This window comes from Aulostomus chinensis, chromosome 3, assembly GCF_037954235.1.
Source record: "Aulostomus chinensis isolate RoL2024-O1b breed Wild chromosome 3, RoL_Achi_v1.0, whole genome shotgun sequence".
NCBI classification, from domain to species: domain Eukaryota; kingdom Metazoa; phylum Chordata; class Actinopteri; order Syngnathiformes; family Aulostomidae; genus Aulostomus; species Aulostomus chinensis.
The window spans coordinates 6,352,054-6,379,598 of record NC_141322.1 but is presented as its reverse complement, the minus strand read 5'-3'; the positions used below and the strand labels follow the sequence as shown (position 1 = coordinate 6,379,598).

The 27,545-nt window shown below is 41.4% G+C and overlaps 2 protein-coding genes and 1 non-coding gene across 4 annotated transcripts; all 3 read left to right on the top strand.

The window, feature by feature from the left end:
* Positions 1-162: 162 nt before the first annotated feature.
* On the top strand, positions 163-11,842 carry csnk2a4 (casein kinase 2, alpha 4 polypeptide). Of its 2 annotated transcripts, XM_086198364.1 has the most exons (14): positions 163-519; positions 3,380-3,712; positions 3,806-3,917; positions 4,527-4,628; positions 4,733-4,795; positions 6,997-7,047; positions 7,330-7,389; positions 7,811-7,894; positions 8,120-8,230; positions 8,635-8,736; positions 9,033-9,133; positions 9,532-9,680; positions 9,909-9,998; positions 10,735-11,842. In XM_086198364.1, the coding sequence occupies exons 2-14, from the start codon at positions 3,612-3,614 to the stop codon at positions 10,851-10,853; spliced, it is 1,245 nt and encodes a 414-aa protein (XP_086054490.1). In that variant the 5' UTR covers positions 163-519; positions 3,380-3,611; the 3' UTR covers positions 10,854-11,842. The 2 variants fall into 2 exon arrangements, with proteins under 2 accessions (XP_086054490.1, XP_086054491.1); XM_086198365.1 differs by lacking the exon at positions 4,733-4,795 and having other exon boundaries at positions 168-519.
* On the top strand, positions 7,094-7,230 carry LOC147267502 (small nucleolar RNA SNORA57). Its single transcript, XR_015112347.1, has one exon. It is a non-coding gene; the product is annotated as a small nucleolar RNA SNORA57 (small nucleolar RNA).
* A 3,372-nt stretch (positions 11,843-15,214) lies between the features above and the next one.
* On the top strand, positions 15,215-25,710 carry arfrp1 (ADP-ribosylation factor related protein 1). Its single transcript, XM_086200592.1, has 7 exons — positions 15,215-15,585; positions 16,185-16,272; positions 16,615-16,697; positions 17,105-17,186; positions 21,641-21,711; positions 22,208-22,308; positions 23,761-25,710. Exons 1-7 carry the CDS (start codon positions 15,493-15,495, stop codon positions 23,846-23,848), a joined length of 606 nt encoding a protein of 201 aa, XP_086056718.1. The 5' UTR covers positions 15,215-15,492; the 3' UTR covers positions 23,849-25,710.
* Positions 25,711-27,545: the final 1,835 nt, after the last annotated feature.

Sequence of the window (27,545 nt, the reverse complement as noted above, 5' to 3'; positions counted from 1 at the left end):
CCGGAGTACCCAGAGAGAACCCATGCAGGCACAGGGAGAACATGCAAACTCCACACAGAAAAATCCCATGTCCGAGCCGGAACTCGAATCCGGAACCTTCTTGCTGTGAGGCAACAGTGCTAAATTCGCATTGGCATTTGGTGTGAACACACAGTAACACTTGTTTGTCGTTGGGTTTCCCAGCAGATTTTTTTTTTAATCCAGGTTACCATTTATTCGAGTAGTTCGATGAAACGGCCTTTTACTGAGATCTCTACGTGAAATTCCAGATAAGAATGAAATATTGCTGAAAAACAGACCTAATGCCTACCAAGTGGTGTTGTTTCGTTAGTTGCGATTTTAAAGATGTATGTCCCTCCGCGGCCGCCATTGCCGTAAGTAGGTGGCCGTGGTCGGCCATATTGTCTCTGATACAGCAGAAATCATCTACTGGCAAAGAATCACCGGGAAATAAGGGGGGCTAACCTCTCTGGATTGACGAAATTGAGCCTCTTGGGAAGCTTTTAATTTATCAAGGGGGTAAGTATATAATTCAGCCGCTCCCTGCTTTTGATATTCTCCAATTCACCTTCTCAGTGGAAAATACACGAAGCTCCATCATTCGCTATGCTAAAGTTAGCATTCTACCAGTCATGGCCCACCTAGCACCTATAAGTGAACGTTACCAACACCTTCTACTGGAAACCAGAGTTTATCCATTGGGCTGCTCCGGTCAACAACCTTTTGCTTAATCGTTGTCGGATGATAACCTTCGCTTCTAAGATACATGTACAGGTTTTCCTCGCAGGTGAACGAATGGTGAGCAAAGAACGTAAATTCTGCGTGACCACAATGACTAACCAGTTAAGTTATCTTTATGCTCCTCGACAAAATAATTATCATTACTAGAATATATTGTAGGAAAAAATTCAGTGTCTGCTAATCGAGGTCTGGAGGTTTCAGCAAGGCTTGTCAGTGTTAGATACTGCGACGAGGTGAATATTTTCATCCATGGTTTGTGATGGTGTCATTTGGAATTGTGTTCTAATCATTAAATATGGTGTCATTAACGTCAATGTACACGATGCAAACATTGCCAATTTGCACACATTTTGACATCAAGATACTTGGGTATTAATTGTCCATTTAAACTGTGGAAAAAGCTAAGCTGACATTGTGTGTATGTAGTACTCCAAGTCTAACATAGAGGTGGCAGCATAACTTGCTATAAAAATAAAATAATAATAATAATGATATTACAAGTTGTCTGTGTGTTTGTCAAAGGTAAGTTTGTGGCTACATCAGTCAGATAGGTAATAAAGTCACAATTAAGTTGTGTGACTCCACGCAAATTTAGTAGCAGACCATGCTGCACCACATTAAGCTCTCAGCTGCAGTCCATGATGATGTTACCTCTAGACTTTTATGCTACCAAGATGTTTGGTAGAGGTTTGAGGCAGAGGCCATTAGTAGTGGCACTTCAGGGGGCAGCTGCCACTGCAATGTGAACACCTGCTGCAGCAGTTGTGGACATTGGACTGCTTTATGAAGATTAGCCACAGCAGCTGAAGACCTGCAACAGCAAGTTTTTAGGACTTAACATTTATAAACTCACAACCTGAGTGTCTGAACAGGAACTCCAGCTCCAGCTAAAGTCACTGGTCAATAAAAATTAGCTGGAAATCCCATGTCAGGTCCTCAACATGCCATGAAAAGTCTACAATAAGCCACATCATTTCCACAAACCACAGTGGTACGTTGTGAAATGGTGCTTCAAGTCCATGACCTAGACTGTAGACAATTGCGGGTCTACAATTGCTGTTACAGGTCCATAAACTGCTGTAGCAGGTTCTCAAAATGCAGTGGTTGGTCCTATAAACAGCGGCAGCCACCATGGCATGTCCCGGAAGTGCCACTGCTGGCTGCCTCTGCCACAGTTTAAGCCAGCTCTTGGTGGAGACTCAAACAGCTAGTTTCGTTGATGGAGGTTGACCACATTATCCAGAGCTACTTTGACTAACTGGTTAAAACACTGAGTTGATGCTAGTTCTGACTGCCACCTGCTGGAAAGCTCATAGGTTGCATTGAGACTAAATCAGATGACAAGGTGAAGTTGGGAGTTTTTTTCATGCATTTGAATGGGGGTTTGAGAGCGTGTAGCTACTGTGGCTGCAGCAGCAGTTCAAACAGAGACAACTTCAGGGGCAATGCAACTTGTCATCAGGCTGTGACAGCCAATCACAAAGGCATGAGATCACCAAAAGATACCTTTTAGGTAGGGCTCGAGACTGCGACCAAAATGGTCTCGTAATTTACCTTTTAATAATTTTTTTTACCTAGTTTGCACTTTTACCATTTGTGCAAGTGCATGATTGTTGCTATTTTTAGTAGCATGGGAACAGTGTTAAATCTGTAAGAGGAAAACAGTTGTTTTTTCCTTCACTGGCACAACAGTTTTCTTCCCCTCCTGCACTCCCTTCTGTTCAGGCACAGCTGTGCCACATTCATGCTCAGGTTGGATGATCCACTCTACTTTCAGAACATCCAATTGTGTTTCATGGAAATCGCAGATTTATGAACCAATTGAGTGAAGGATGGGAGGAGTTCCATCACTGATGGGCAGCAAGCATGGAGGACAAAGAAATTAGCTGCAAAGAAAATCACCATGATGCAAATAAATAAGATACAATGTGAATAAATGAGACATGATTCTGAATAGAAAACACACCGTGACAATAAAAAAGCCAAAATGGAAGTGTTCTAAGTCCAATAATTGTTCTGGGTTACTGTTGACCATTATCACAAGGGACAATGTTGCTTTATAAACCTGTTAGTAATGTTGCTGTGTGACTATAGTTTTCAATATCTTATATTTATATAGTCTCCATTTTAGAGTCAGGTTTGATATGAAGCTAATTACTTACAGTCACACTGTAACATAAATTCTGCAGACTCATCTTCCCTCCGAGGCTGCTTTACCTTGTCAAGCTAGCACCGCTAATGCACCGCTCCTGTCCTTGTTAGCAGTATCAAGTGAACACTGTTTGAAAATATTTACCCAAAGGAGTTGGTTCCATTTTACCTTGTAGAGAATAGGCAACCTCTATTTGATTGCTAAATTCTTATTAAATGTTAAAAGGTGATCCAATCATCTTTGGAAAGAATGATGGTGATCCATCCATTCGGTCGCTCATTAACAATATCAATGCCAATCGGAACAAGCCGAGTTTCTGCTGCAACACTGATTACATCTGTGATCCACACAGCTGCAATTTCCAATTCTTTCTAATTGTTTTTTGCTTGTCTTTATTTCATGCCTTTGCAATTCAATCGCCTTATATGTCGCAGTATATTAATGTGGTGTTTCCATGTTTCATTTTCTCTCCCACTTTTTTCAAAGCTATCCCATCGTGCCCCTTCTCGCTCCTCCCTGTCTTCAGGCAACCCCCAAACCCCCTGCCCTGTTGGAATCAAACCCCCTTACCCCCCTACCTTCCCTCCTCTTCCTCCCTCCCTCCCTCCCTCCCCACCTATCCCCTTCCCTCCCCCTGACCTCCCTCCAATTCTCCCTGTATTCCAACCAACCTGCGCAGCAGTAAGATCTCTTCACCCACTCTGCCAAGCTGTCAGATATGTCAGGACCAGTGCCAAACCGGGCTCGAGTGTATGCCGAGGTCAACACTCTCCGGCCCAGGGAGTACTGGGACTATGAGTCCCACGTAGTGGAATGGGGGTAAAATACTTGTGGCTTTACTGCAATGTTTGCAGCATGCTGCTTTAAAACTCTTCACCCCAGCTAATATTTGGTTGCCATTGTTTTTCACAGAAACCAGGATGATTTTCAGTTGGTAAGAAAACTGGGCCGTGGCAAGTACAGTGAAGTCTTTGAGGCAATCAACATCACCAATAATGAGAAAGTGGTGGTTAAGATACTGAAGGTAAGTGTATACAATGAGTAGGGATGTGTATTGTTCGGTTTTATTGATGTAGAATACTGCTTATCATGAGCAATGCTTATCAATACACTCATTGAAACGACTCTCCGCAATCAAAAAATAGAGGAAAATGGAAGGCGTGACATGAAAAGAGTTGATGAAGGAAAGATTTTGTTTAATGGTGAATGTGTATCTGTTTTCTGTAGTTTGGTTTCAGGGCATGTAGGAATAACTGATCTGTAATTCTCCTTTTCGTTGTTCTGTTTACTATGTCTGAACTTTGTTTTTAGTAGTTCTAAATGCCACTTGTGTGTTAGCAGATTGCACATAATGTAGAAAGCTGATTTACACAAACGCTGGTGGAGATGCGAGAAATGGGGCAAAGAAGGACCCTTGAAGTTTTTGTGCAGATGTAAATCTGAGGGCTGTCACAGCAAAGTTTTTGTCACTTACGTTAATGTCACAAAAATGTTCAGTCTCTAATGGCTGATATCACACAACATGGGAGAAGCCTGTGATTTAATGCCTAAACGTAGGCAGATATGGGTTCTTGAACACGACGTAACTTCTTCAGTTCCCCCTCAGAAACTCATCTCATCCTTTTCTGTTCAGCCTGTGAAGAAGAAGAAGATTAAGCGTGAGATCAAGATTTTGGAGAATCTCCGAGGAGGTCCTAACATCATCTCCCTCATTGATATTGTGAAAGACCCTGTTGTAAGTATAGTATATTCATCTAAGGGATAATTGTTTGGTTACTGCAATATTATACTAATGATATTTCTTCTTAAATTATACTGTGGTTCTGACAAATATCGTAGCGTATTGAGCCCACCTCCTGTGCAAGCTTATTGGGTTCATTTGGGCTTGGCAAACTTGTGACTGTAAGTACATGTCCAGCTGTGGCTTTAAATGAAATAATGTACAGATGGGTGACAACTTGAGGAAAAAACCCCAGAGTCATGAATGTGGAAAAGTTACAAATGCAGTTATGTCCACACAGAACAGAAAGTCACTGAACGGTTTCAGTATTGAAAATGATATGCGTCATATGTTTCAGTCTGTGCAGTTTTGGGGTTTTCAGACCAAGTTTTTCAACAGCACTCTTCAGCACTATTAACAAAACAACAAATTTGAGGAATAGTTTATTGAAGTGCATTGCAGAGATGTGCAGAATTTACACCAAGGTGCACTGATTGTGGTTTTTTTCAGTTGATGGTGGCCAGACAGCTTACCCACACAATTTTTTTTCTTCAGTAAAATTGTCACCCATCTGTTCCTAGGAAGTTTTAGTCTGGTATTCCTGTTTTGTGTCATGGCTCTCCCTAGAGACTTGAATCACAGTGCTGTGTTTCATTATGATATAGTAGTACCTTCATAAACATTGAAGACCTAAACTGCTGCCAACTACAATGATAAATTGGCTTTTTGACACAAATGCTTTTGTTTCATGATATTCAATTTAGATTCTGCATGGTGTTTAATGTGAACATAAATCTGAAGTTTGTTAGTTTTGTCTTTGACATAGTGATAACACACATTGCAACTCATCACCTCAGCCTCAGCATTAACTTAGTCGCCCCACCTCGCAATTCTAAACCGCCACTTTGCACCGAAACTTCTTTTCATAGGTGTTTTTTTTCTTCTTCAAGGGTGTGGTACGTCATGTAGACATGGCTACATAAAAGCTATTTGTGGTGGTGCACGCAGCAAGCTTAAACGGGTATCTAAATTTGTGTTCGTAAACGTCAGACACAAGTAGCAAAGGAGAGATGCAGCGCATCCATGAATGACATCAAAACGTGATGGAAATAATACCCACCCTAGGTGGTCAGAGGAGGGTTAATTTTGGACCCCGTGATAATAAGTACCTGAGTTATCAGGCTAAATGATATTACAAATCAAGTTTGCAGTGTTTTTCAATTGTTTTTTTATATTATATGTCTTTGACCCAATTAAGCTTGGAATAGTCAGTGAAACTAAAAAGCTTGTGGTGAAACTTGGAGCCTTAATTAATTACTTAGTAGAGATTTATTTTAAGAATTGACAACATGTATACTATGGATGTCACAATACTAGGAATTTGTTCACTGATCCCTGGAGACAGCATGTTTAACCTGTGCCTGGGAGCTGGGGTTGAATTTGTCCAAAGTTTTGGGGCTAAGCAATCATTTTCATCATAGTAAACAATTACCATCACATTTGCTACATTTTAGCATTGATTTAGTACCGACTCTAACAAAGACTGAGCACTTTGTGGCCTTTGGGAGCTACTGCCTGGCAATGGCATTTTGTGTGATGAAATGAAAGTGGATTATGAAAACCCTGTTGGTGTGGATTTGGCTTATTCCGATTGCTGATCAGATTATTAATCAGTGACAATGTAATTGACGTAGCACTATCCTTTTTTTCCAAAAGTGATTGGATTGCCTGTTAACATCTGATAGGAATTAAGGAATTTAATAGGGGGCACTTATTAAATACTAAATATCTTGCACAATCCTTTGTACACCTGACCCATCTCGTGCTGTCATGCTTGAATTTTGCAACTTGCCATTTACAAACTAGTAGCTTGGGGTAGCTTGACACGGTCCAGCAGCCTCAGAGGGATGGTCAGTTCATAGAATTAATGTTGATATGTGACTGTAAGCATCTTTAGCTTCATACCAAAACTAATTAGAAATGGCAGATTACATCTAAAAGTCACGCACTGAAAAGTTCATTCACACTGCAACATTTATAAAATTTTTATGAAAGCTACGTTTTTTTCTGTTTGTCTGTTGGTAATAATATTCCTGGTAACCTGGAACAAAAATAGACTTTAAAGTAAGCCCACAATCAAACATCTGTTCATTTGGCACAGGTGCTGGGGGAGCTGTAAAGGCACTGGAGAGAAACTCCACTTTTTAGAAATTGCATCCATATTATAGCAAGTAAAGGCTATTTCACATTGTGCAAGTAATGCAATTCTTAGTTCTGTCTGTTGTCATAGGACCCTACTGCTTAGTGCCTCAGCTATGCTAGTGCTGCTAATGGAGGTTTAAGTGTGATTCCATCAACAAAAAGATTTTTTTTTTTTCCCCAGTCCCGGACACCTGCATTGGTGTTTGAACATGTTAACAACACAGATTTTAAGGTGAGAAGAAAATTTTGTCCTTATTATCTAACTTCCTTTGTGGATGCCTCCTTTCTTGGCATACTCGCTGTTTTCCCATACGCGTGTGTGTATGTGATGGAGGTATATTAAAGTCCAGTGCTATGTCTTCGGTGCCAGAAAGGCTACCATCTTCTGGTTCTATCCTCAATCACTGGCATATACCCACCTCTTCATGTGAGAGATGAATGGCTGCCCCCTTTAAATCTTTTTATATCAGGACATAACCATTAGAATTTCTGATGAGTCTGTTTTGGTTTCCAGCAACTGTACCAGACCCTGACAGACTATGACATTCGATTCTACATGTATGAGATCCTCAAGGTGAGTCATTCATAGTGCAGCTGCATTGTTTCCCCTACAATTGTTCTGATGTCAAGCATTGAAAGCAATACCAGTTTTTTTTTTTACCCTAGTTATACTCTAATTATTAATAGCTAACATGATGAGCAAGGCCCCACTGAAAAAATCTCCAACCAAAATATTGCATTGTGCAAGACATAACTATCCAGGAATTCTCCAAGTCAACTCTTGACCCTTTTTATCCAGCTGGGTCTATTGGGGGAAATATCTGTTTGCTCTCATTCATTCTGCTCAGTTCATATTCTTACACTTTTACTTTGGAGGCCTTTGTTTTGGCCGTGCGCTTGTTAATGTGGGATTTCTTGTATGCCGTGTGTTTTGATCACGTTTTGGATCATTGTGGGTGATGTTTTACTATTGGTGTCTTGGCTCTTTCCTGTAGGCTCTGGACTACTGCCACAGCATGGGAATCATGCACAGAGATGTGAAGCCTCATAACGTGATGATTGATCATGAGCACCGCAAGGTGAGTGGTACTGAATACAGCCACTGTCCCTGCACTAACAGCCCAAACCCCAAATTTTATTAGAATTATCATACATTGACCATTTTCATTATATTGTAGCTTTGTAAAATGAGATTGTGTTTGAACAGTGATGTGTGACAAATAATCAGAATCCTGAATTTGGGCTGTTGGACAACATGCATACAGCCTTTTTACAGTTTGTGACTACCTCCTGTCTCTGTCTAGTTGCGCCTTATTGACTGGGGTCTGGCAGAATTTTACCACCTGGGACAGCAGTACAATGTCAGAGTCGCCTCCCGATATTTTAAAGGACCAGAGCTGCTGGTGGACTATCAGGTAAAGCTCTGGGATGGTTTGAATTTTGCTTCTGTACCACATATCTGTCAGGATGTTATGGGAGATGTCTTCTGTAAGCTGTTTGCATTGTAGGTCTTGATTTATATCTCAGAAACAACATAAACCACTGCCATATTTATGTCTTAATAGACCACATATATATCACTAATATTCATATGAAGTCACTTCTGCAGCGGCAATTCCTTTTTGTTACTTTGCAGATAGCAGTAGCACAAAATTAGCACCAGTCAAATGCTGGTAAAATATGTAATATGTAGTTGAAAAGGTCCAAGAAAGCAATCTCACCCTCAGAGAACCGTTCGTGGGTTAAGACTTAAATTTCAAGATAAGACTAGGGGGAGGAGTCAGCAACATGAATGTTCTCACATTTGTTTGTGTTTCAGATGTATGACTACAGTCTGGATATGTGGAGCCTGGGCTGCATGCTGGCAAGCATGATTTTCAGGAAGGAACCCTTCTTTCATGGCCATGACAACTATGACCAGGTGACCCCACTTTAAAGCAGTCAATGCTTTTCAATGTTTTAAGCCTTTTAGCAGTGAAAGAGATTCACCACTCATTTCATATAAAGGCAGTGGACTGTTGGAAATCTGTGCCTTGTTCTTTTCACCATTTATGTCTATTGCCCATGCTTCTTGCAGTATTCTCACTTGTAAAAAACATGTAGGGGCTGGTCTGACTGGCATCCACCCAACACTTGCCGGGTATGTTTGAAACATTAAACTTGCGCTACGTTAAACAGCTGACACTGTGTTATTTTTCCTTGTCATTTCTCCCATAGCTGGTGAGAATAGCTAAAGTTTTGGGAACAGAAGACCTCTATGATTACATTGACAAGTACAACATTGAGCTGGAACCTCGCTTCAATGACATCCTAGGAAGGTAAGAAGAGACTGCAGTCGCACAATGATGATGATGATGATGATGTGTTGGCTATGTTCCTGATCATGACAGTGATATTTGGGAGAACTGTTTTCAGCATTGGACCGAAAATAATAGCTCTAAGCAGGGCTCTAAAAAAGTGGGACAGTAACTACAGCTCATCCCTGATCAATACCAGTGTCATGTATGTTTTCACACACTGCTTTGTGGTTGTGATTAGAGCTTCGACTAGGAGGATTGAACCTGTAACCCTCCGTACTAGAGGGCCACTCTAGCTCCTGAGCCATGCTGCCATACATGGTGAACTTCCTGTCATTCAAATCAATGAAGATTGAATAATGATCATCACAGCAGTGTTCCTGTGAAAATGTGAGTTTTGTTCTTTGGTCTCTTTGCAGGCATTCCCGTAAGCGGTGGGAGCGCTTTGTCCACAGTGAGAACCAGCACCTGGTCAGCCCTGAGGCTCTGGACTTCCTAGACAAGCTGCTGCGCTACGATCACCAGGCTCGGCTGACTGCTCGTGAGGCCATGGATCATCCCTACTTCTGTAAGCCCTCACAAGCAGCCAACTTTTGGTCTTTTCTTTTTCGGACTTGGATATGAATGATATTAAAGTCAATAATTTTGATGATTAGTAGTAAATGGAGGTTATTTGGTCCGCACCTTTGTGCTTGTTCAAGGCATGATTCAGGAACACACACCGAAGTCTCCTCCATCAGATGGGGTATTATGCGGATAGAAGCTTTGAAATGAGAGGTATTTTTTCTTTCTGCAGTCCCCATAGTGAAGGATCAGTCTCGTGTGCCTGGAGCAGCCAACCTGCCCAGTGGGAACCCAGCTGTTAGCACAGCCAGCATGATCACTGGTGAGAACACACACACACACACTCACACACAAAAAACATGAAATTCCCATTTTATGAATAAGCAGTGCCATCATTAATCCAGTGTGTTTTTCTGGCTGCAAATTTTGCTCAAATGTTTACGGCCAGTAGTTGAAATCTTGGAGTAAAGCTCTATCAGCCCTAGTCCCCCTCCACCCACCCCACTCCACCCTCTCAGGGTTCTCTTGCAGCTCGTGTGTATGTGGCTGCTTCCCCGTTTCTTCCTCACTGTGTATTTAGGCCCAACTGACAGATTTGTATTTTTGAGGAAGGCCATTATCAGTCAGGATGATGTATTTTGATAATTCACTGGATGCTCTCTGCTGTTCCTGGGTCACACTTGCTTCTTGTATGTGTACCATTGAGGTTTTATGCTTAGTGCCAAGTTAAGGCATCACCTTCACCGGTGACTTAAGCTAAACCAGCTATTCTCATTTTAGTGATCTGCTGTATTTTTCTTTTTGCTCTGCCCCTCAGCAGAAATGCATTCATTTTATTGAAGTATTGTTTTGGTATCCGGACCTATAAGAATTCTGTAATGTTGGATCTTTGTCATACTGAAAAGATTTTTGATTTTTATTTTAGTGTATCTGTCCTTATTAGTACAAATTGTGATTTTAAAAAAAAACCTGCAAAAACCTGCAGTAAAAGTATGCAGTTTGAGTGCAGATACATGACACGGTATGAAGAGTTTGACTCTGTGCGTCTCTTCTTTCAGGTATCTCTGCCTTGCCAGCCTCTACTGCCCTGGGCCCACTCACAGGCTCACCCGTCCTATCTGCCGCCACAAATGCCCTGAGCACCCCCGTGCCCGCTGCTGCAGGTGCCCCACAGTGACACCCCCAACTCAATCCAAACTCGCCCTCACCCTCTTTCCCAATTAGGTGTCACTCAGCCCGATCTCTCCACATCCAAACTAACTCAGCGTGGCTGCACTGCCCCTCCCCTCCAGGACACTGTCTGAAGAAGAGTCATGTTTTTCTAGGGATGCACTGATGTGTGGACTGATACGCATCTTGTTATCTGCTGTTGGAAAATAAGCATTTGCCGATGCTTATCTGTTCATGTGACAGAACAAGTTGTCATTTTTGCTCATTCAAAGATGGTGTGAAGGGCTTGAATACTCAACAACTGATCCATGATGTTCATTGTTTATTTTATTTCTGTAGCACTCAAGGGAGATGAAATGCCAAATGCACTAGCTTAAAAAGGGGGTTTGCTGTCGGCCTAATTGTGTGTTTTAAGCATCGGTACCAGTATAGGCCCAGAATTTCATGTGGTGCATCCCTACTATCTTCCTTGGCTGTTTTACTTTCACATCTACAGGTGATCATTTATCGTCCCTCAAACACTGTAGCCATTACAAAAAGTGGGGAGGGGCTGTTGATGTTGGGTGAGTGTGATCCACAGATGGCAAGTTTGTTGGGTGGATTGTCAGGGCACCAGTTAAATAAGCAGAAGGTGGAGGAAGGAAGTGTAGGCCATCAGGACCAAAAGGAGCCCATCCTGTCTCGTTTACTACTGCTGAATCGTCCTTGTTGAATCTCAACTCCCTCCGCATCGCAGCAGTTTGTGTTTGGTGCTGTTCCCTGTCACTGGTGTAGGTGAACACAATGACATGTCACACTTTGTCTGCCAGAGTTGTTTTTGTCTTCTTTTTTTTAATTTCTTCTTTTTTAACAAACCAGTCTTCCTTTGATATGAGACAAACCGAACCCCCCACCCCCTCTCTGTTGCGTGTACACACACACACACACACACACACACACACACTTCCCAAAATGCCCGGATGTGAACTGCAGTGTTCTGGACTGCTGAATAAGATTCCTTCACTATCACCTCTAGTGTTCTGTTCTAACCAGATGTGGTTCATCAGGTCCTCACAGACGTGGTTTCTCTAATGTGCTGCTTTCCTGTTCCTTGAACGATTTCAAGACCTAACCAAAGTTTACTCCGGTGTTGGAGGAGGAGACTGACCAAACCTTGTTTAAGGAGAGTTACTCATGCAGGTGCTATGATGTGGTTTCTAGTTCTTTCCATCACAACAATAACAGTCTGACTGACTGGCATGCTGTTAGTCTAAGAGCCAAGTCACATGGGTTCTCTGTGGGTTGAGTTGCTTTCACAGCCATGGCGAGGGACACATTGAAGTTATAATGTTGATGAGCACTTGAACGGTAGAATTCTCCTGTGTTTTAGTGCCACAGTCTGAAAGTTTTAGATCCTGCTGTACATTTTCTTTTCATTTCAAAACCTGAAGATGCAAATAAATCAGAACATGTACACACTGACCTGAGAATGGAGCAGTTGAGTCACCATATCACTGTATATATTTTTATGTCCTTATGTAGAAGGCTAGTATTTGAAAATATTTGTGTAAATAAACATGTTTTATTTATCAGGTGTGTCTGCCTGCTTTCTCATCCACTTCACTCATGTCACACTCTAATCTTGCATTGTATGTATGGATGGCATCGTATGAATTATGGCTTTCATTTCATTTGTCATTGGGTTTTGGACAAAAATATGTAGCACAGTAAAAGTGGGGGTAATGCAGAACAAACACATTAAAAAAACAAAAGGGCAAAGAACTCATGTTTAGGTGTGTGTGTGTGTGTGTGTTTGTTGAGGGGATAAGTAAAAGGGAAAGAGGATAATTGAAAAAGAATGTCTCTTCCAATGTAACTGATGGATGAATTGATGCCAGAGCAGTTTCAGTGCACCTTCAAATCCATTCTGCATTTTTATGGATCCATGGTAGCGGTTGAATGTTTCCAGCACCATGTCACTGGCCAATCAAATACATTCTACAATGATTAAACTTGTGTCAAATGGACTGTAGGATGCAGTTTTACACCACAAGTCTAACATGTTGGTCCAAAATCCCCCATGGATGTTTGTTTTGATACCTGCTGGCTAAACGAAGGGTGTAGGCTGTTTGATTGACGTCATGTTCACACTCAGAAGACTGACACACACTAAGCCCTATGTTTGATGTTGAAAAATATCCCAAACAGTTTTAAAAATATGCTTAGCAGTCTTCCTTTCATACAAAAAACCCCAAAAACCCTTAGTTCTGGAGAGGCAGCGCTAACGGTTCACTGTTCCATTTTATTAGTGCTTTTTCACTACAATATCATTTTGTACGTTCAGAAAAATGTACGGGTGCAACTAAAAAGGACCAACTCCCCTGTCAAGCATTTGAGTGCACAGCGTAGCATAGTGGAGAATAAAGTAAGAGATGCTCATTATAACGTTCAGCCTGCTGGCATATTTATTCTCTCTGTTTTCATTATACTCCTGCCAGGAGCAGAGAGCTGGCGCTTGAGGGAACGTGGTGACGTCACGTCCTGTACATACCGTAATGTTTCGAACAGCCTGAGAACACCACAATAAGAGGTACCATAACATATGGAGTAAAGGCGCCATCCAATGACAACACTTAACATCCCCCCTAAATGGTCACCACTCCTCAGCTAACTGTCTCAGCTGTAGTACAACCATTGTTCCGGTCACTAGTGGGACATGAACTACATGCTGTGTCCTCAAGAAGATTGTTCAAGTGTTGTTAGTTCAGCTAATTAAAAGGAGACCAAACTGGCTGGTGACACATTTATATTTTTCATTTTGTTTATTTAGATAAGGAAAGTGCACAAAGGAGCATTAACCTAGTAACTAGGTGGGATGCATTGTACCAAAATGGGGTGTAATTGCTCATTTCCATCTGAACTCACTGGGCAAGTAGGTGGAGACAATAAATCATATCTGCATTTGCATTTTCATGTAGCACAACACAGTCGAGGTGGGATCACGAGCTGTCTGAAGGTCCAATTTAAAACGTAAAACAAAGACTGCAGCAGTGTTCCTGTTGACTGGCTAAAACATGTTTGTGACAGAGGGAAAGAGTAATACTAGCATGTCTAGTAGGAGTCATGGTGGAGACACACTGTGACATTGTGATGGCTTTCACTGCCACAGTCAGTCAGGTAGAGGCCGCCTTATCCTGAGATCATTCAAAGTTCTGTCCATCCATCCATTTGCTTCCGCTTATTCCTGTTAAGGGTTGCGGGGGGTGGGCTGGAGCCTATCCCATGCCCGAAGGTTACCCTGGACGGGTCACCAGTCCACGGCAAGGCCAACACATAGAGACAGACAGCCATTCACACTCACAGTCACACCTACGGTCAATTTAGAGTCTGGATTAACCTCGTCCCCTCTTGATGTCTTTGGAGAACTATTCAAATATAATATATATTCAAATACTTTACCCCGGCTCGAGCACGGGATCTTTCTGTGTGAGTCTGCATGTTCTCCCTGTGCCTGCGTGGGTTCTCTCCAGGTACTCCAGCTTCCTCCCACAGTCCAAAGACATCAAGAGGGGACGAGGCTAACTGATACTCTAAACTGACCGTAGGTATGTATGTGAGTGTGAATGGTTGTCTGTCTCTATGTGTTGGCCCTGCGATGGACTGGTGACCTGTCCAGGGTGAACCCTGCCTCTCACCCGTAGCTGCTGGGATCGGCTCCAGCTCCCCCGTGACCCTTAACAGGATAAACAGTAGAAAATTGATGGATGGATGGATTGTTAAAAGTAATTCCATATGCCACTTAAGGGACTTTCATGTGATAACTGTCGTGTGATTTGAGTCATTCTTTCTGAGAAATTTTCTGATTCACCTCTTAAAATCATGAAATTTTCTTAAATGGATCTTGAATAGATGGTCTACAAATATATGAACTATGAATGACTTAAAAAGTTAGTTTCAAAAAACAACAACGGCATTGATTTAATGCAGCGCTTCCATCTTAAGAAAAACAACAACATCCCATGTCCGCCTTTAGAGCAACATTTCGGATTTCATGAAGTTCAGTGATTACTGGGAGGGTTCTTGCTGAGAACAATCCATACTGTTGCTATTAATAGCTTTGGAGAGGTGGACAAAAACGCCTTGCAGGGTCACGCTCCTGAAAGTACATGCTGACTGAGGCTCACTGAAATTCCCTCCTCAATACACAGAAAGTAGTCCAGAAAAAATTTGGAACTATTCCTTTAAAAAGCACCGAGGACTCGCCTTGTTTACGAGAGATGTGGTAACGCCTTGGGAATCGTAGTTCTATTGGCGCACATGGCTGGTTGACAAATACCTCTAAAGAGACATTGTTGACTTCCTTTCCCACAATTCCTTTGGTGCCACCCAACTTCCGGGTCCGGGTACACGTAGCGTCACAAACTATTGTTTCAGCTTTAGTGTAACAAGCTAACCCCAGCAACGACGTTGACAGACATTTTTTGTTGTATGTACAGTTGTGAAACATTTCGGGTAATTGACATATCGTTTTTTGTTATATCACGATGAAGCCACAGAGTCGTGTCCCGGTAGCTTTAGCCTCAAATGTAGGTTGAGCTAAGTTATCAAGCTAATCTTGCCCAGAGTGTTCAGCAAGAACTTCAGTTGTTTACAATTTTCCCCCAACGATGTATACTTTATTATCTGGTTTATATAAATATATGTTCCAAAAGGACGAATACTGCGTTCTGATCTTGGGGCTGGATAACGCTGGGAAAACGGTAAGTTATGCTTAAGTTCACTTGGATCTCACGATTATGGTGTTGAACGGGAGCGTTGTTTACTGTGTGTTGTCGTCGTCCCGGAGCAGTTTTGGCCAACGAAATCATTTCCAGTATTCATTCCATTTTAAAATCACGTGTCAGAGTAATATTTTTATCTAAACCTAAAGTTTAAATGGCTGTGTTTTGAACCACCTTGGAGGACCGTGGGGGTCTCGGTCACCTGTGTGTGGTGGCATCAAGACCACCTTCCGTCTACGTTTAAATTAAATGTAAAATAATTTTCACTGGCAAAATAGTTGGAGCACTTCGTAACTTAGGAAATTAGCATTTTCAATGGAGTTGAATGTCTAATTCAAATAAAAAAGGTTTAAAAAAAAGTACCCGTTGAGGAAATATGTGTTATTTTTCTTCTGAGTGAAGCTTGATAATTTAGCAAAACTTGGTCTTGTTTGATCAGTTTAATAACTTTGTGATGAAAACTTGCCGAGTCTGAAAGCAAATGTTTCTGTCCTTTTTACACTGCATGGCTCTACAATGTTTGCTGCACTTTGCCATGTAAGCTGAATCTCTCATGTTCTTTTTTTGTTTTTGTGCAGACCTTTTTGGAACAAACCAAAACAAAGTTCAGCAAGAACTACAAAGGGATGAATTTGTCCAAGATCACAACGACAGTTGGCCTGAACAGTAAGTTTTCAGTTGTGATTGTTATGGCGAGAAATGGAAATGTTGACTTTTTTTTTAAAGCAGCAGAGTTACAGCAGTCTTTCACGTTAAGCCTGAGAGGACCATGACTAATTGTGACCACCTAAAATCAAATACTTAAGACTGCAATATTTAATTTAGGTGATCAGTTTATTCAACTGCGGCTAAACCCACAATATTGTAGTTTTTGGTTACATTTTCAAGGGAGAATGTCTTTGTAAATACATATTGCCATGTTGTTCTCTCAGGAAACTCTCACTCTGAAATCCTCCCTGTGGTGGAATCCTCCTGCTTTTCTAAAATATTTCTCCTTTTTCTTCACAGTTGGCACAATTGATGTAGGCAAGGCACGTCTCATGTTCTGGGACTTGGGAGGTCAGGACGAGCTCCAGTCTCTCTGGGACAAAGTGAGTAGAAAATTAAATGGCACTAAAATACCCTGGATAGAATTCTTCACTTGCTTTTTACTGACAGACATACGGCATATTTGTGCTGAAGACTCTCATACACTACAAGCTGTAGGGCTGCATGATTGATTCAGGAAGTTTAGGCTATTTTACTTGTCCTGTTGATTACCAAAATAATAACCAGCATTATATTCTTTCCCTTTCATTCATTAAGCCTCCTTGATTTAATTTTTTTTTTTTTTACTGTTTATAGCCTCATATGTCGAAAATATCTATTTTAAAGCACAACCTGGTGTTAATAGCAAGCAAAAAACTAAAATGAGTCATTATCAGAGCACTTTAGGTGACAGTGCCAGTAAGCTGGAATGTTCTCTGACACCCCATTTGTCTACTTCCTGTCTATGTAGTACTATGCTGAGTCCCATGGAGTCATCTATGTGATAGATTCAACTGATGAGGAGCGTCTGTCCGAATCCAAGGAAGCCTTTGGTGAGTCACAGACTGTCAGGCCCTCGCGCGCGTGTGTGTGTGTGTGTGTATGTGAGCGTGCGCGCTGTTACTACACACATACATGTTTCCTAAAGTCTGTGACGTGTTTTTTGACACAGACACAGATGGCATGAAATAATGCTATAAATATCTTTATAATAATAATGATGTTTATTTTGCATGTTGTGTTCTTTTACATGTTCATTTGTGCACCATTTCAAATTTTGAGACTGTGAATAATTGGTCACATATACAAAGTTTCCCTTATAAGTATTGCGGAAGAAAATTGAAATACCGAAAGTGCAGGGGCTCCTTAATAATACATGACTTCAGTAAATATACTTACATTGGGCACGGCTCACTACTAAAGCACCAACATGATCCTAACGGGCTCTGAGACTCATGTGAGCTCTATGATTGGTCTCTGATCAAATTTAACATATCAGGGGAAACAAACAGACTTTTATATTCAAATTCTTTTAGTGTGATGACAGGAAATGTTGGGTTTGGAAACAATCATGTATCATTATCATTAGGTAGACTCTGATTGATTCTATAATATAATAATGTAATAATATTGTATATAGTAATATACCTGTAGTGTGGGCAGAAATCGCAGTGTGGTTGCCCCAGGGAAACTTGGTGGGCCTAATTAATAACTGTCCAAGACCAATCAAATTATATGAACCAAAATAGACCACCAGAACTATAATTGAATGAATGCACCATAGTTAAATCATGCACGTCTTACAGGTCATCAGCAGGAGCACCACAGGTACAAAGATTTAAACCCACAGCTCTGCATAGCCGTATTTTCATGCCCTCAGCTGATGTGTTCGTGTGTGTACAGAGATGTGGAGTCACAGATGTTCAGTTATGTTAAAAAATGACACTTGAACAGAGCCTGGCTTGCCAACGTACAGATACTGACACATTTGAATGGTATGGCACTCATGCTTGTAAGAAATGCATGATCTGTACTGGATACTTGTTTCACCCATCGACCTGGATAATCCCCACTGAATTAGTGGCTGTTTGTGTCCCTTTACATTTTGCTCATCGTTTTACCATGACTTTATATAAACACAAGCTATCGACCCAAGCAGCCAGAAGGTTGGCTGTTCCTTTGTGTTGTAATGCAGTGCTGTAGGTGGCGGGAAAGTGAAAGTCTGGCAGTCTGGCTTTTGAAAAGTGCAGCCACTCTATTTGGCCTGTCATCATTGTGGAGGAAATGAACAAGCCTGAGACAGAGGATCTCCCTCAAGACTCTGACTGTCACTAAAGATACCACAAGCTGTGTTAGTTTGCAAATCGACCAGCCAATACAGAGGAAACCTCAGACGTTTATATCTTTTCCCTGTGAACACCTCCATTGGATCAATTCAGAATGATCATAAACCAAATACAGGATAATTACACAGATTATCAACTCCCCAACAAATATGTCCTCAAATATCTGGCAATATTTCATTTTCTGGCAGATGGGATGTCTTGGGTCAGCTTGACATTGCTGCGGTTCCTGAAACTCATCAGTCCACTCCCCTAAACTCTCTTCTCAAATAACACTCAGGAAAAGAATGTCATGTTATTGCCAAATTATCCTGGCTCCTACAATCTTAAGGATGTGTTTGTTGTGTACTCAGGAGTTCATTCACAAGTTCAAGACAGAATCAGTGTCGGATTATTTTGGTCTCGTGCACATACACTGGTGTGGTTTATGCATATTTACATTGCCTGGTTCAAGTGACCCCAATAAGATTTTTTTTGTTCACGTGGCACAAATCAGATCGGTATCATGCACGTGTAAATGGGAATCAAGCACATGTGATCAGTTTTCCTTAGATCTGTTTTAAACTCCAGTTACATGTAGGAATGGGGATCAAAAGCTGTTTTTATTCAGGATCCAGTTCCACTTTTTTCGAAACCCCAAAATCAATCTGTTTGGCTACATACAGCTATCATATCCCGTGGGTCCTAAAATGTAATGTTAGAGTTTGACTTGAGTCCACAGCTCTCCAAATACTTAAGTCCCTGGTCAACATAAATCCACTAGCACAACTGACTGTCCAATAATAATTTTCAATTCATCATCACCATCATCACCGTCCTCTCAAGGTAGCAAGGCTTGCTCTGCTATGCACGCTGAGACTTTGTAGTAAGTCAAGCCACTTAAAGAATAATAATCCATCCATCCATATATTCTTCCACTTATCCTGTTATCCTGGAGCCTATCCCAGCAGCCTTCTGGCGAGAGGCGGGGTTCTCCCTGGATGGGTTACCAGTCCATCACAGGGCCAACACATATAGACAAACAACCATTCACACTCACATTCACACCTACGGTCAATTTAGAGTATCAATCAGCCTCGTCCCCTCTTGATGTCTTTGGACTGTGGGAGGAAGCTGGAGTACCAGAGAGAACCCACACAGGGAGAACATGCAGACTCCACACAGAACGACTGTGCTCTCACTTCTTGCTGTGAGACAACAGTGCTGACCGCTGCAGCACCGTGTTTCCCTTAAGATGATAATTAGTTATTCAAATCATTGAAGAAATAGTCAGGATGAACGCTCTTCAAATTAGTGAGGCTGCATTAGCTTTCATTAACGTATTTAATGTCATCTCAGTTGAATTACAATTGGTTTAAATGTATCATCAGGGTGTCAGATTTGAATACAGTGAGAAATGGGATTTCCCAGCAGTATGAAATATATATTAAAAAGGTATGAAGTGTATGTATTTTTACCCTGTTCAGAAAGAGATGCTTGTTGAGCAATAAAGCAATATCAGTTTTGTAAAAATGTATTGATTTGATGTTATTTTCAAATCAAAGGAAGATGCTGTATTTGTTAAAGGCTTATTGTGCGTCAAAATACCAATTCAAATTAGATACTGTGGTGCTGCAGAGATGTCCTGCCTCCAGCACAGCGTCTGCAGACTTAAGAGACATCTTTGTTTGTCACAGATCCAAAAAAAGACACCATTGTCCTTTGAAAGGGTTTTTCAATCCTTAAGAAGTAGGAATAAGATCCGCGTGGTTACTACTCTCCACATTACACCTGCAGTTTATAATGAAAGAATAATGATGGCCGTAATCACAGAAAACTAATAAAAATACATGGCTGAATCCTGCAACGCAAACACACGGGTGTCAGGTGGTCAATCGGCTTTCAGCTCTGCTGCTTGATACGTAAATTCTGACTTAAATAAGACTGATCCAGAATCAGTTCAAAATCAATTAGTACGTTTGATAAATCTTTGTGGAAAGAGGCCCCAGGGTCTCACAGAGTGTAGCCTGCAGAGTGTAAGAGTGAATAGCTCTTCTACTCTCAGGTTCTTATGAACAACCTTGGAAATTTAACATTTGGAGGCATAACTTATAACATGTGGCGGCACGGTCGTGAAGTGGTTAGCACTGTGGCCTCACAGCAAGAAGGTTTCGGGTTCAAGTCCCGGCTTGGGCATTGGATTTCTCTGTGTGGAGTTTGGATATTCTCCCTGTGCCTGCGTGGGTTCTCTCCGGGTCCTCTGGCTTCCTCCCACAGTCCAAAGTCATCAAGAGGGGACAAGGCTAATGGAATACTCTACATTGAGTGTGAATGGTTGTCTGTCTGTATATGTTGGCCCTGCGATGGACTGGTGACCTGTCCTGGGTGAACCCTGCCTCTGACCTGAAAGCTGCTGGGATAGGCTCCACCACCCGTGACCCATGACAGGATGAGCAGAAGAAAATGGATGGATGGATGGAACTTATAACACCAGTTCCTTTGGAAAACATCTGTTTCTCATAAATCTGCATTCAACAGGAGCATTAGGCACATCCTGGTGTTATCCATCATGCACTCTGAACAGCCCTGTGTATATCTGGTTCTAGCCCCACCTCCACTGACCTTTTGGTTTGGATGTACTCCCCTCTAGACAAGTTGCATATCACACTACATTTGAAATTGCACGTTCTTTAGAACTACGGCCTAATATGTGTCAGGGGCTGATGTCACAGTGATTCTGGAACGTAATCAAAGTGTCGCAATATTTTGGCACATTTAAGGATTTCTTAAGGACATGATAAGAGAATGTCGGACAAAGGACATGCCAGTCCAGGTGGATGCAAACCTTCAAAGTCTTGAAGTGCAGACGTTCACATCTTCCATATCTCATGGGCAGACCTTCAGATCTTCCTGCAGTCAACATCTAATTTGTTCATTCCTGTGGCTGGGTCTGGACCAGCAGATCATCGGTGGGGGTACGCTGTCCTTCTTGGGGAAGCAGCAGCTACATTTATGCACTCCATCTTGTTTGAGTTCATTTTGTTTTACTTGAGAAGGGTTTAAAATAAATCTTTAAAAGGATATTCTCTGTTTTGGATATTGTGACAAATTCCGAACTGGTGTCTAAAAATATTCAGTTGTACTTCAGTGTGTGCCAATAATCATTTCACTCTCCTCCCCTCCAGAGAAAATGATCAGCAGTGAGGCCTTAGAAGGTGTTCCACTCCTGGTGCTGGCCAACAAGCAGGATGTACCGGTACTGTACCACCGTTCACGTACTGTGTTCACATTAAAGCAGATGAATTTGGAAACACTGATGAACCATTTAATCTTTCATTCACACTGAGCTGACGATAACATGACACTCCCTGCATTTTTAAACATGAGCCTAATCCTTCCTTTGATTGGAGTCGATATAATGAATGGGGACCAAAACGATGAGTCTTGCTTCAGCACAGAATTGTAAAACAGTGCAGTTGCTGCTACAAGGCATTTGTTTGTATCAAAATCGGGTCAGTAAAAGTGCCTGTTACTGGATACTTTTATTTGCCATTGTAATTGACAACATTAGACAACACCTTTCTAGTCATGTCTCACTTCCTTTGATAATTAATTGAAAGACTGAAATCAGCTGATTCAACTCATTAACTGTTACCCTAGTGTGGATGTACCCGAGTCCCCCTTGATAAGGTCGTAACTACGTGTGAATATATGAATATATGGATGTCATGTGTCGTACGCTCTTTTCTCAGAACTGTTTGTCAGTGCCGGACATTAAAACAGCCTTCAGTGACTGCGCTCCCAAGATCGGCAAGAGAGACTGTTTAGTTCAGCCTTGTACTGCTCTCACAGGGTAAGTAAGAGTCTGAGCTCATAGTTGAACTGTCTGCAACTCCACTGTTTAGTTTCCCTGGTGTCACCCAGTTCATATTAAAATGGAGGAGCCAGTAGTAGTAGACTAATCATGAACATGGAGAGGAGGACAGCTGCGTTTCACTTAAAAGAAACAAACCATAACCCTTCCCAAATATCAAATGTGAGGAATAGAATTCCATAAATCAGACAATGCTGCCAACTTTTTGTCTGCATTTGTGTTGTAAAGTGCAACACAGATACAGAAGAATCGAAAGCACTGTTACCTCGTAATGGGTTTGGGCAGTTCTTTCTATTTTCCTTTCATTGTGGATGGAAATTTGAGATCCTGCAATGGGATTTCCAAGAGGCAGTGGGAGTTATGTTGGGGAGAAACACATGTGTTTCGAGAAAGATTGGGCAATAATTTCCTTTTTCTTATCATCCAATCTTGGTTACTCATTTCCAAAAGAGTGTGAACATTCCTCTTCAATTTCTACTGTTTTTCTCATTTGCTTTGGTACATTTCTCACATCAGGAGTGAAAATCTCAGAACTTCTTGTTCAACCTCCACATCGTCAGGTTGATGCACATCGTAAAAGCAATTTCTCATTCTTTTGAACGTATTTCTAAGCCTTTGGCACATTCTTGCTATTTTCCCACCCTTTCCTACAACATGGAATCATGAAGTCGTATTGATCCAACTGCATGATATTGGTTCTCTTTTGAACAGTGTAGCGCCCCCCCCCCCCCCCCCCCCACACACACACACACACACACACACAAAACAAACATTGGGGCATTATTTCATTGCTTAAGTCATGAGATGCAAATTTGCTGAACCAATTCTCAACAGAATATGTGAACTTTGTCCTGAATTGACTAATTTGCTCCCAGTTAAATTATGACTCTGACTTATGAATCTGGATGTTTAAATGTGTTAGATGAACAAAACATAGCCATCCAAAAAACAAAAACAAAAACAAAAGTTAAAGGCAGGTGCTTGACTTGATGATGACAAGACAACTAACAACTGAGTGAAAAGAAGAGTCGGCACACAGTGCGTCCACGTGAGTGACATTCAGAGCCAAGACGCCTACATTTTTCCAGGAACACAACCAACTTGTGCCCTCCTAGTAAGACACCACACCAGAATATTGCAAGATGCTGTGGTATTGTGACCCAAGTATTGTGATGCATTTCGTTAACATGAGGTCCCTGCCAATACCCTTCCTCATGTTCAAAGACATGTGGTGCGATGTATGATCATAGTGATGCCATCATGCCTGACATAATGGATTAGGTGTATCTGTATGTTTGGTTGAGAGTTACAGGGATCGAATCCTGTCGGTTGATGTCCTGCTGTGTTACTCTTGATTAGATTTGGTATTCTTGTTTTTAGCAGGCTCGTTTCAATGTAATAATGACCTGGCCAACACTTGTTCTGATGCAGGGACGGAGTGAATGAAGGCATTGAATGGATGGTGAAATGTGTGATCAGGAACATTCACCGGCCTCCCAGACAAAAGGACATCACATAAGAAGGCAACAGATCCGTCCTCTCTCACTTTGGACCCTCTTGGACATTCCACATCAACCCTGAAGCTGAGCGACTTAACCCTCTCCTTGTGTTTGCTGTGACTTTGGACACTACAGGGTTTCTGGGAAAAGGAGTTCAGTACAAGAGGAGAGACTTTATTTTATCCTTAAACCTTGATTTATAGTTGTGCGTTGGGTCTGCATGGACTCTGTAGGGTAATTAGGTGGCTGATGCTGCAGGTAAGTGTTCGTATTTCTGCAGTGGTTTGGCTGGGTTGCATTGAAGTTATACTGCTGGAATGCGAGTTGGTGGTGGGTCTCTATGCCACTGTGTTGAGATTCTTGTGTACTTCAGCTGGAGCCACTAAGAAGAACTAAATACTTTTGAATTTTGGGTTAATGTTGAAGAAAATGGACTAAAATAGAATATAATGCCAAAAAGAGCTAATGAAAATGTGGAAATGTTGTATAGGGAAAGTTACGAGGCTGCTGGTCACGGCTGTTGTGGTCTTTGTCGAGGCTGCATGCCAGGCTGTAGACTTACCTGGACTACAACCTGCTGACTTGATTTAACGCACAACTATAAAACAAAGCTTCAGCATATCAGATGTGCTTTGTACAGACGGTCTGTTCCAAATGTTACACATTGTAAAGTGATGTTATGCTTTCTTGTGCATCATGTCTGAGCAGTGGCCTCAGTGTTTGTTGGCTGTGGTTGGTGCAACTACACCTTTGTAGAGCTCCAGTGACTTTTACTCTGCTCAGATAGGTGCATCAACATCTGTCTGACTTGAAGGTGCAATTAATACTGACTAAACTATGACAGGATAAGTCATCCCTTTTTTGCTCATCGTGTCAGATTTATTAAAAAAAAGAAGTTTGCTCACATTTTTTAGGATTTGAAATCTCCGCTGTCCGTTTCCTTTAACTTTACCTCATCAAGGGAAACTCAGCGTTGCTGCCTTTAGACCTTAAGAATTCGTTCATACTCATCGCTCCAAACTAAAGGGAGCAGTGTATCACTATTTCTTTAGCCCACTAACTCATGTGGACAGAACCTTAACTTTACACACTTCACTTTCATACAAAAAGACAAAAAGCTAACTACTCCCATAATACAACAGCTATATTGTATTTGGTGTATCACGGGACATCAACCTGCACCACAGTTTGCTAATCTGTTTCGCAACAGTGCAGTAAGCAAACAGCCAAAGCAAACTATTCATCAGCCCCATTTGAAATGTTTTTCAGTACATTGTGGTTGCTAGCTGGTGAGCTAATTGTCCAGTTGGTGTGATAACCTCTACATCCTTCCATGTTGGACTGAGAGAGGGCTGGACATTACAGTGACTCACTCTTGAGGTACAAACTGGCTGTTTAGCGCAATAGTAAACACAAGTCTGTTTCATGTTAAAATGCTGCTGTGGAAAACTTAATCGAATTACTTCAAATTATGCACCCCTGTTTGACGAGGCACAGAAGCTAATCCATCAACTGTTGCTGCTTCCTGCACCATTGGGTCAAAGTAGACAAGTCGCTGGACACCAGTGAAAGGAACGTTTACGATACGACTATCCTGAGCCTCTACGACATCGATAGCACGATCACTCTGTGGGTACACATGATTATGTTCTTTTGGGTTGAGTGTGTAAATGTTGATATGTGTAATTTACAGACACTACGGATGGTTCTGATAATCTGTATACAAACTAAATGTGTGCTGAACACACACCTTTCTGACCTCTGCTAAATGACTGTACACCAGCAGTTTAAATTGACTGTCAATCGGTTAAAACAATTATGGTGGTATCCTCTGTCGGTCTCATATGGTAGATGAATCATAATAAATTCTTGACTTCTTAAAGAAAACAATCTGAAAAGAATCCTGTCATTTAATGGTGAAGTTGTGTCATTCATATTTTATGTCAGTATGTCATATTGACCCTCACTGCTCCGTCCAGGACGAGCAGGCTAGGAGGGCTGGAATTACAGGTTGTTTTTTTTTTAGGATTTTTTTTTTTTTTGCCTTTTTCCTCTGTTTTTTTCCCCCCAGTTGTACATCACCAGTTCACCCTTCCAAGCAGTCGAAGTCATTGCTCCATCTCTTCCTTAGTCAACTGTATCTTTTCACGCCACAGCGAGGAGTTTCAGTCTGGGGATGCAGTGCACATGACGGTGGCGCTGTTCCCCCTGATGCTGGCAGAAGCTCTCATGAACAGGACCAATGAGAACATTGGCTGAGGAAGAACATTCCTTCCCTCTTGTCATCTAACAAATATGCTCTAAACTGCACTTGAACAAATTACAAAGACCTCAGGCTCTTAATCCATCACACCACTACTGAACGACTTGATTTCGTATTACAGAATAATTTTTCCATGATTTATGGTGGGATTTTGTTCTCAATGGTTCTGTTTACTGCTACAGTATCCTCTTGGCACCAAGTACCTCAAGTATACTTGCAATGGTATGTATTTCTCTCTTCCTCTAAAATTGTGACCGCCTTGTTTGGTGCAACCACATTGAAGTGCGAGTAACAGGAAACGAGGTTCCAACAAGTTCCAAGATGCGAATGTCGAACTGATCTAAGCGTGAAGAACATTTAAGGAGACTGCTGGAGCTTATTGTTTCCCCATTTATGCCGTACTCAGACTCACAACACACATGAGCCGTGAGCCTTTCTGAACAGCAGAGGGTGTGTTTTAGCTTCAATGCTAAAAGCAGATAGCCTGGAGCTTACAGAGTCTACCTCTGCCTGAATGTAAATGTTCAGGCAAATTTGTTGGGTCACAGATTTTTCAACTTAGACTATTTTAGGCTGTACTCATCTGTTTAGCTTTTGCCACCGCGTCATTTTGTATGATTAGACAATAACTGATACTTCTTCATAGCTATTTTGTTAGACTAGAATTAATTTCAACTCTTTAGACCCCTTGTAGAGTCAACATTGTTTCCATGGCCTCCAACTATTCAGACTACAATTGTCCAGGAATTTTTTTTTAGATACAATGGTAATTTGTCTTTGGCACAAGCATACGTCTCCCACAGCTCTGGAGATAGACGTGATACTTCAACCCAAAAGTATTTTTTGCTGAACAAGTATCAAATGACATTTTATGGCAATTTTGCTGCTTTGCTGTTGCAGCTGCTGTTAACAGTCAATCGTTATTAGCTTCTAGATAAATGTATACTGTTTTTTTTTAATTTTTTACATTTTTGAGTTACAAAGAAGTGATACAAGAAGGAGAAATGTCTTTGTGAGCTAAAAACACCCATTTGTGAGTGCTTGAAAGGCAAAATTGACTTTTTGGGTGGAGTATTACACACTACTAGAGGTCAAAAACTGCAGTGTACTTAACTTTTTCTCCCAATAAAAACCCTGCTGTCATCATATATTTACTTGAACACAAGTGCTCAGACGTGATTATATGTATGATGGATGGATATGTATTGAGGATTTTCAGTCGAGTTTTACAGCCCAGCACAGCACCGAGACAGCGCTGGTAAAAATTACTAACCGCCTTTTAATTTCATCAGATGATGGCTTTGTTTCTGTACCCGTCCTGTTAGACCGCAGTGCTGCCTTTGACTGCCAATTGACCATCAAGTCCTGCCACAGACACTTGAAGGCTCAATTGGCAGTAAGGGAACGGCATTGAACTGTTTTAAATTGTATTTATCAGGTCAATTCAGTTTGTA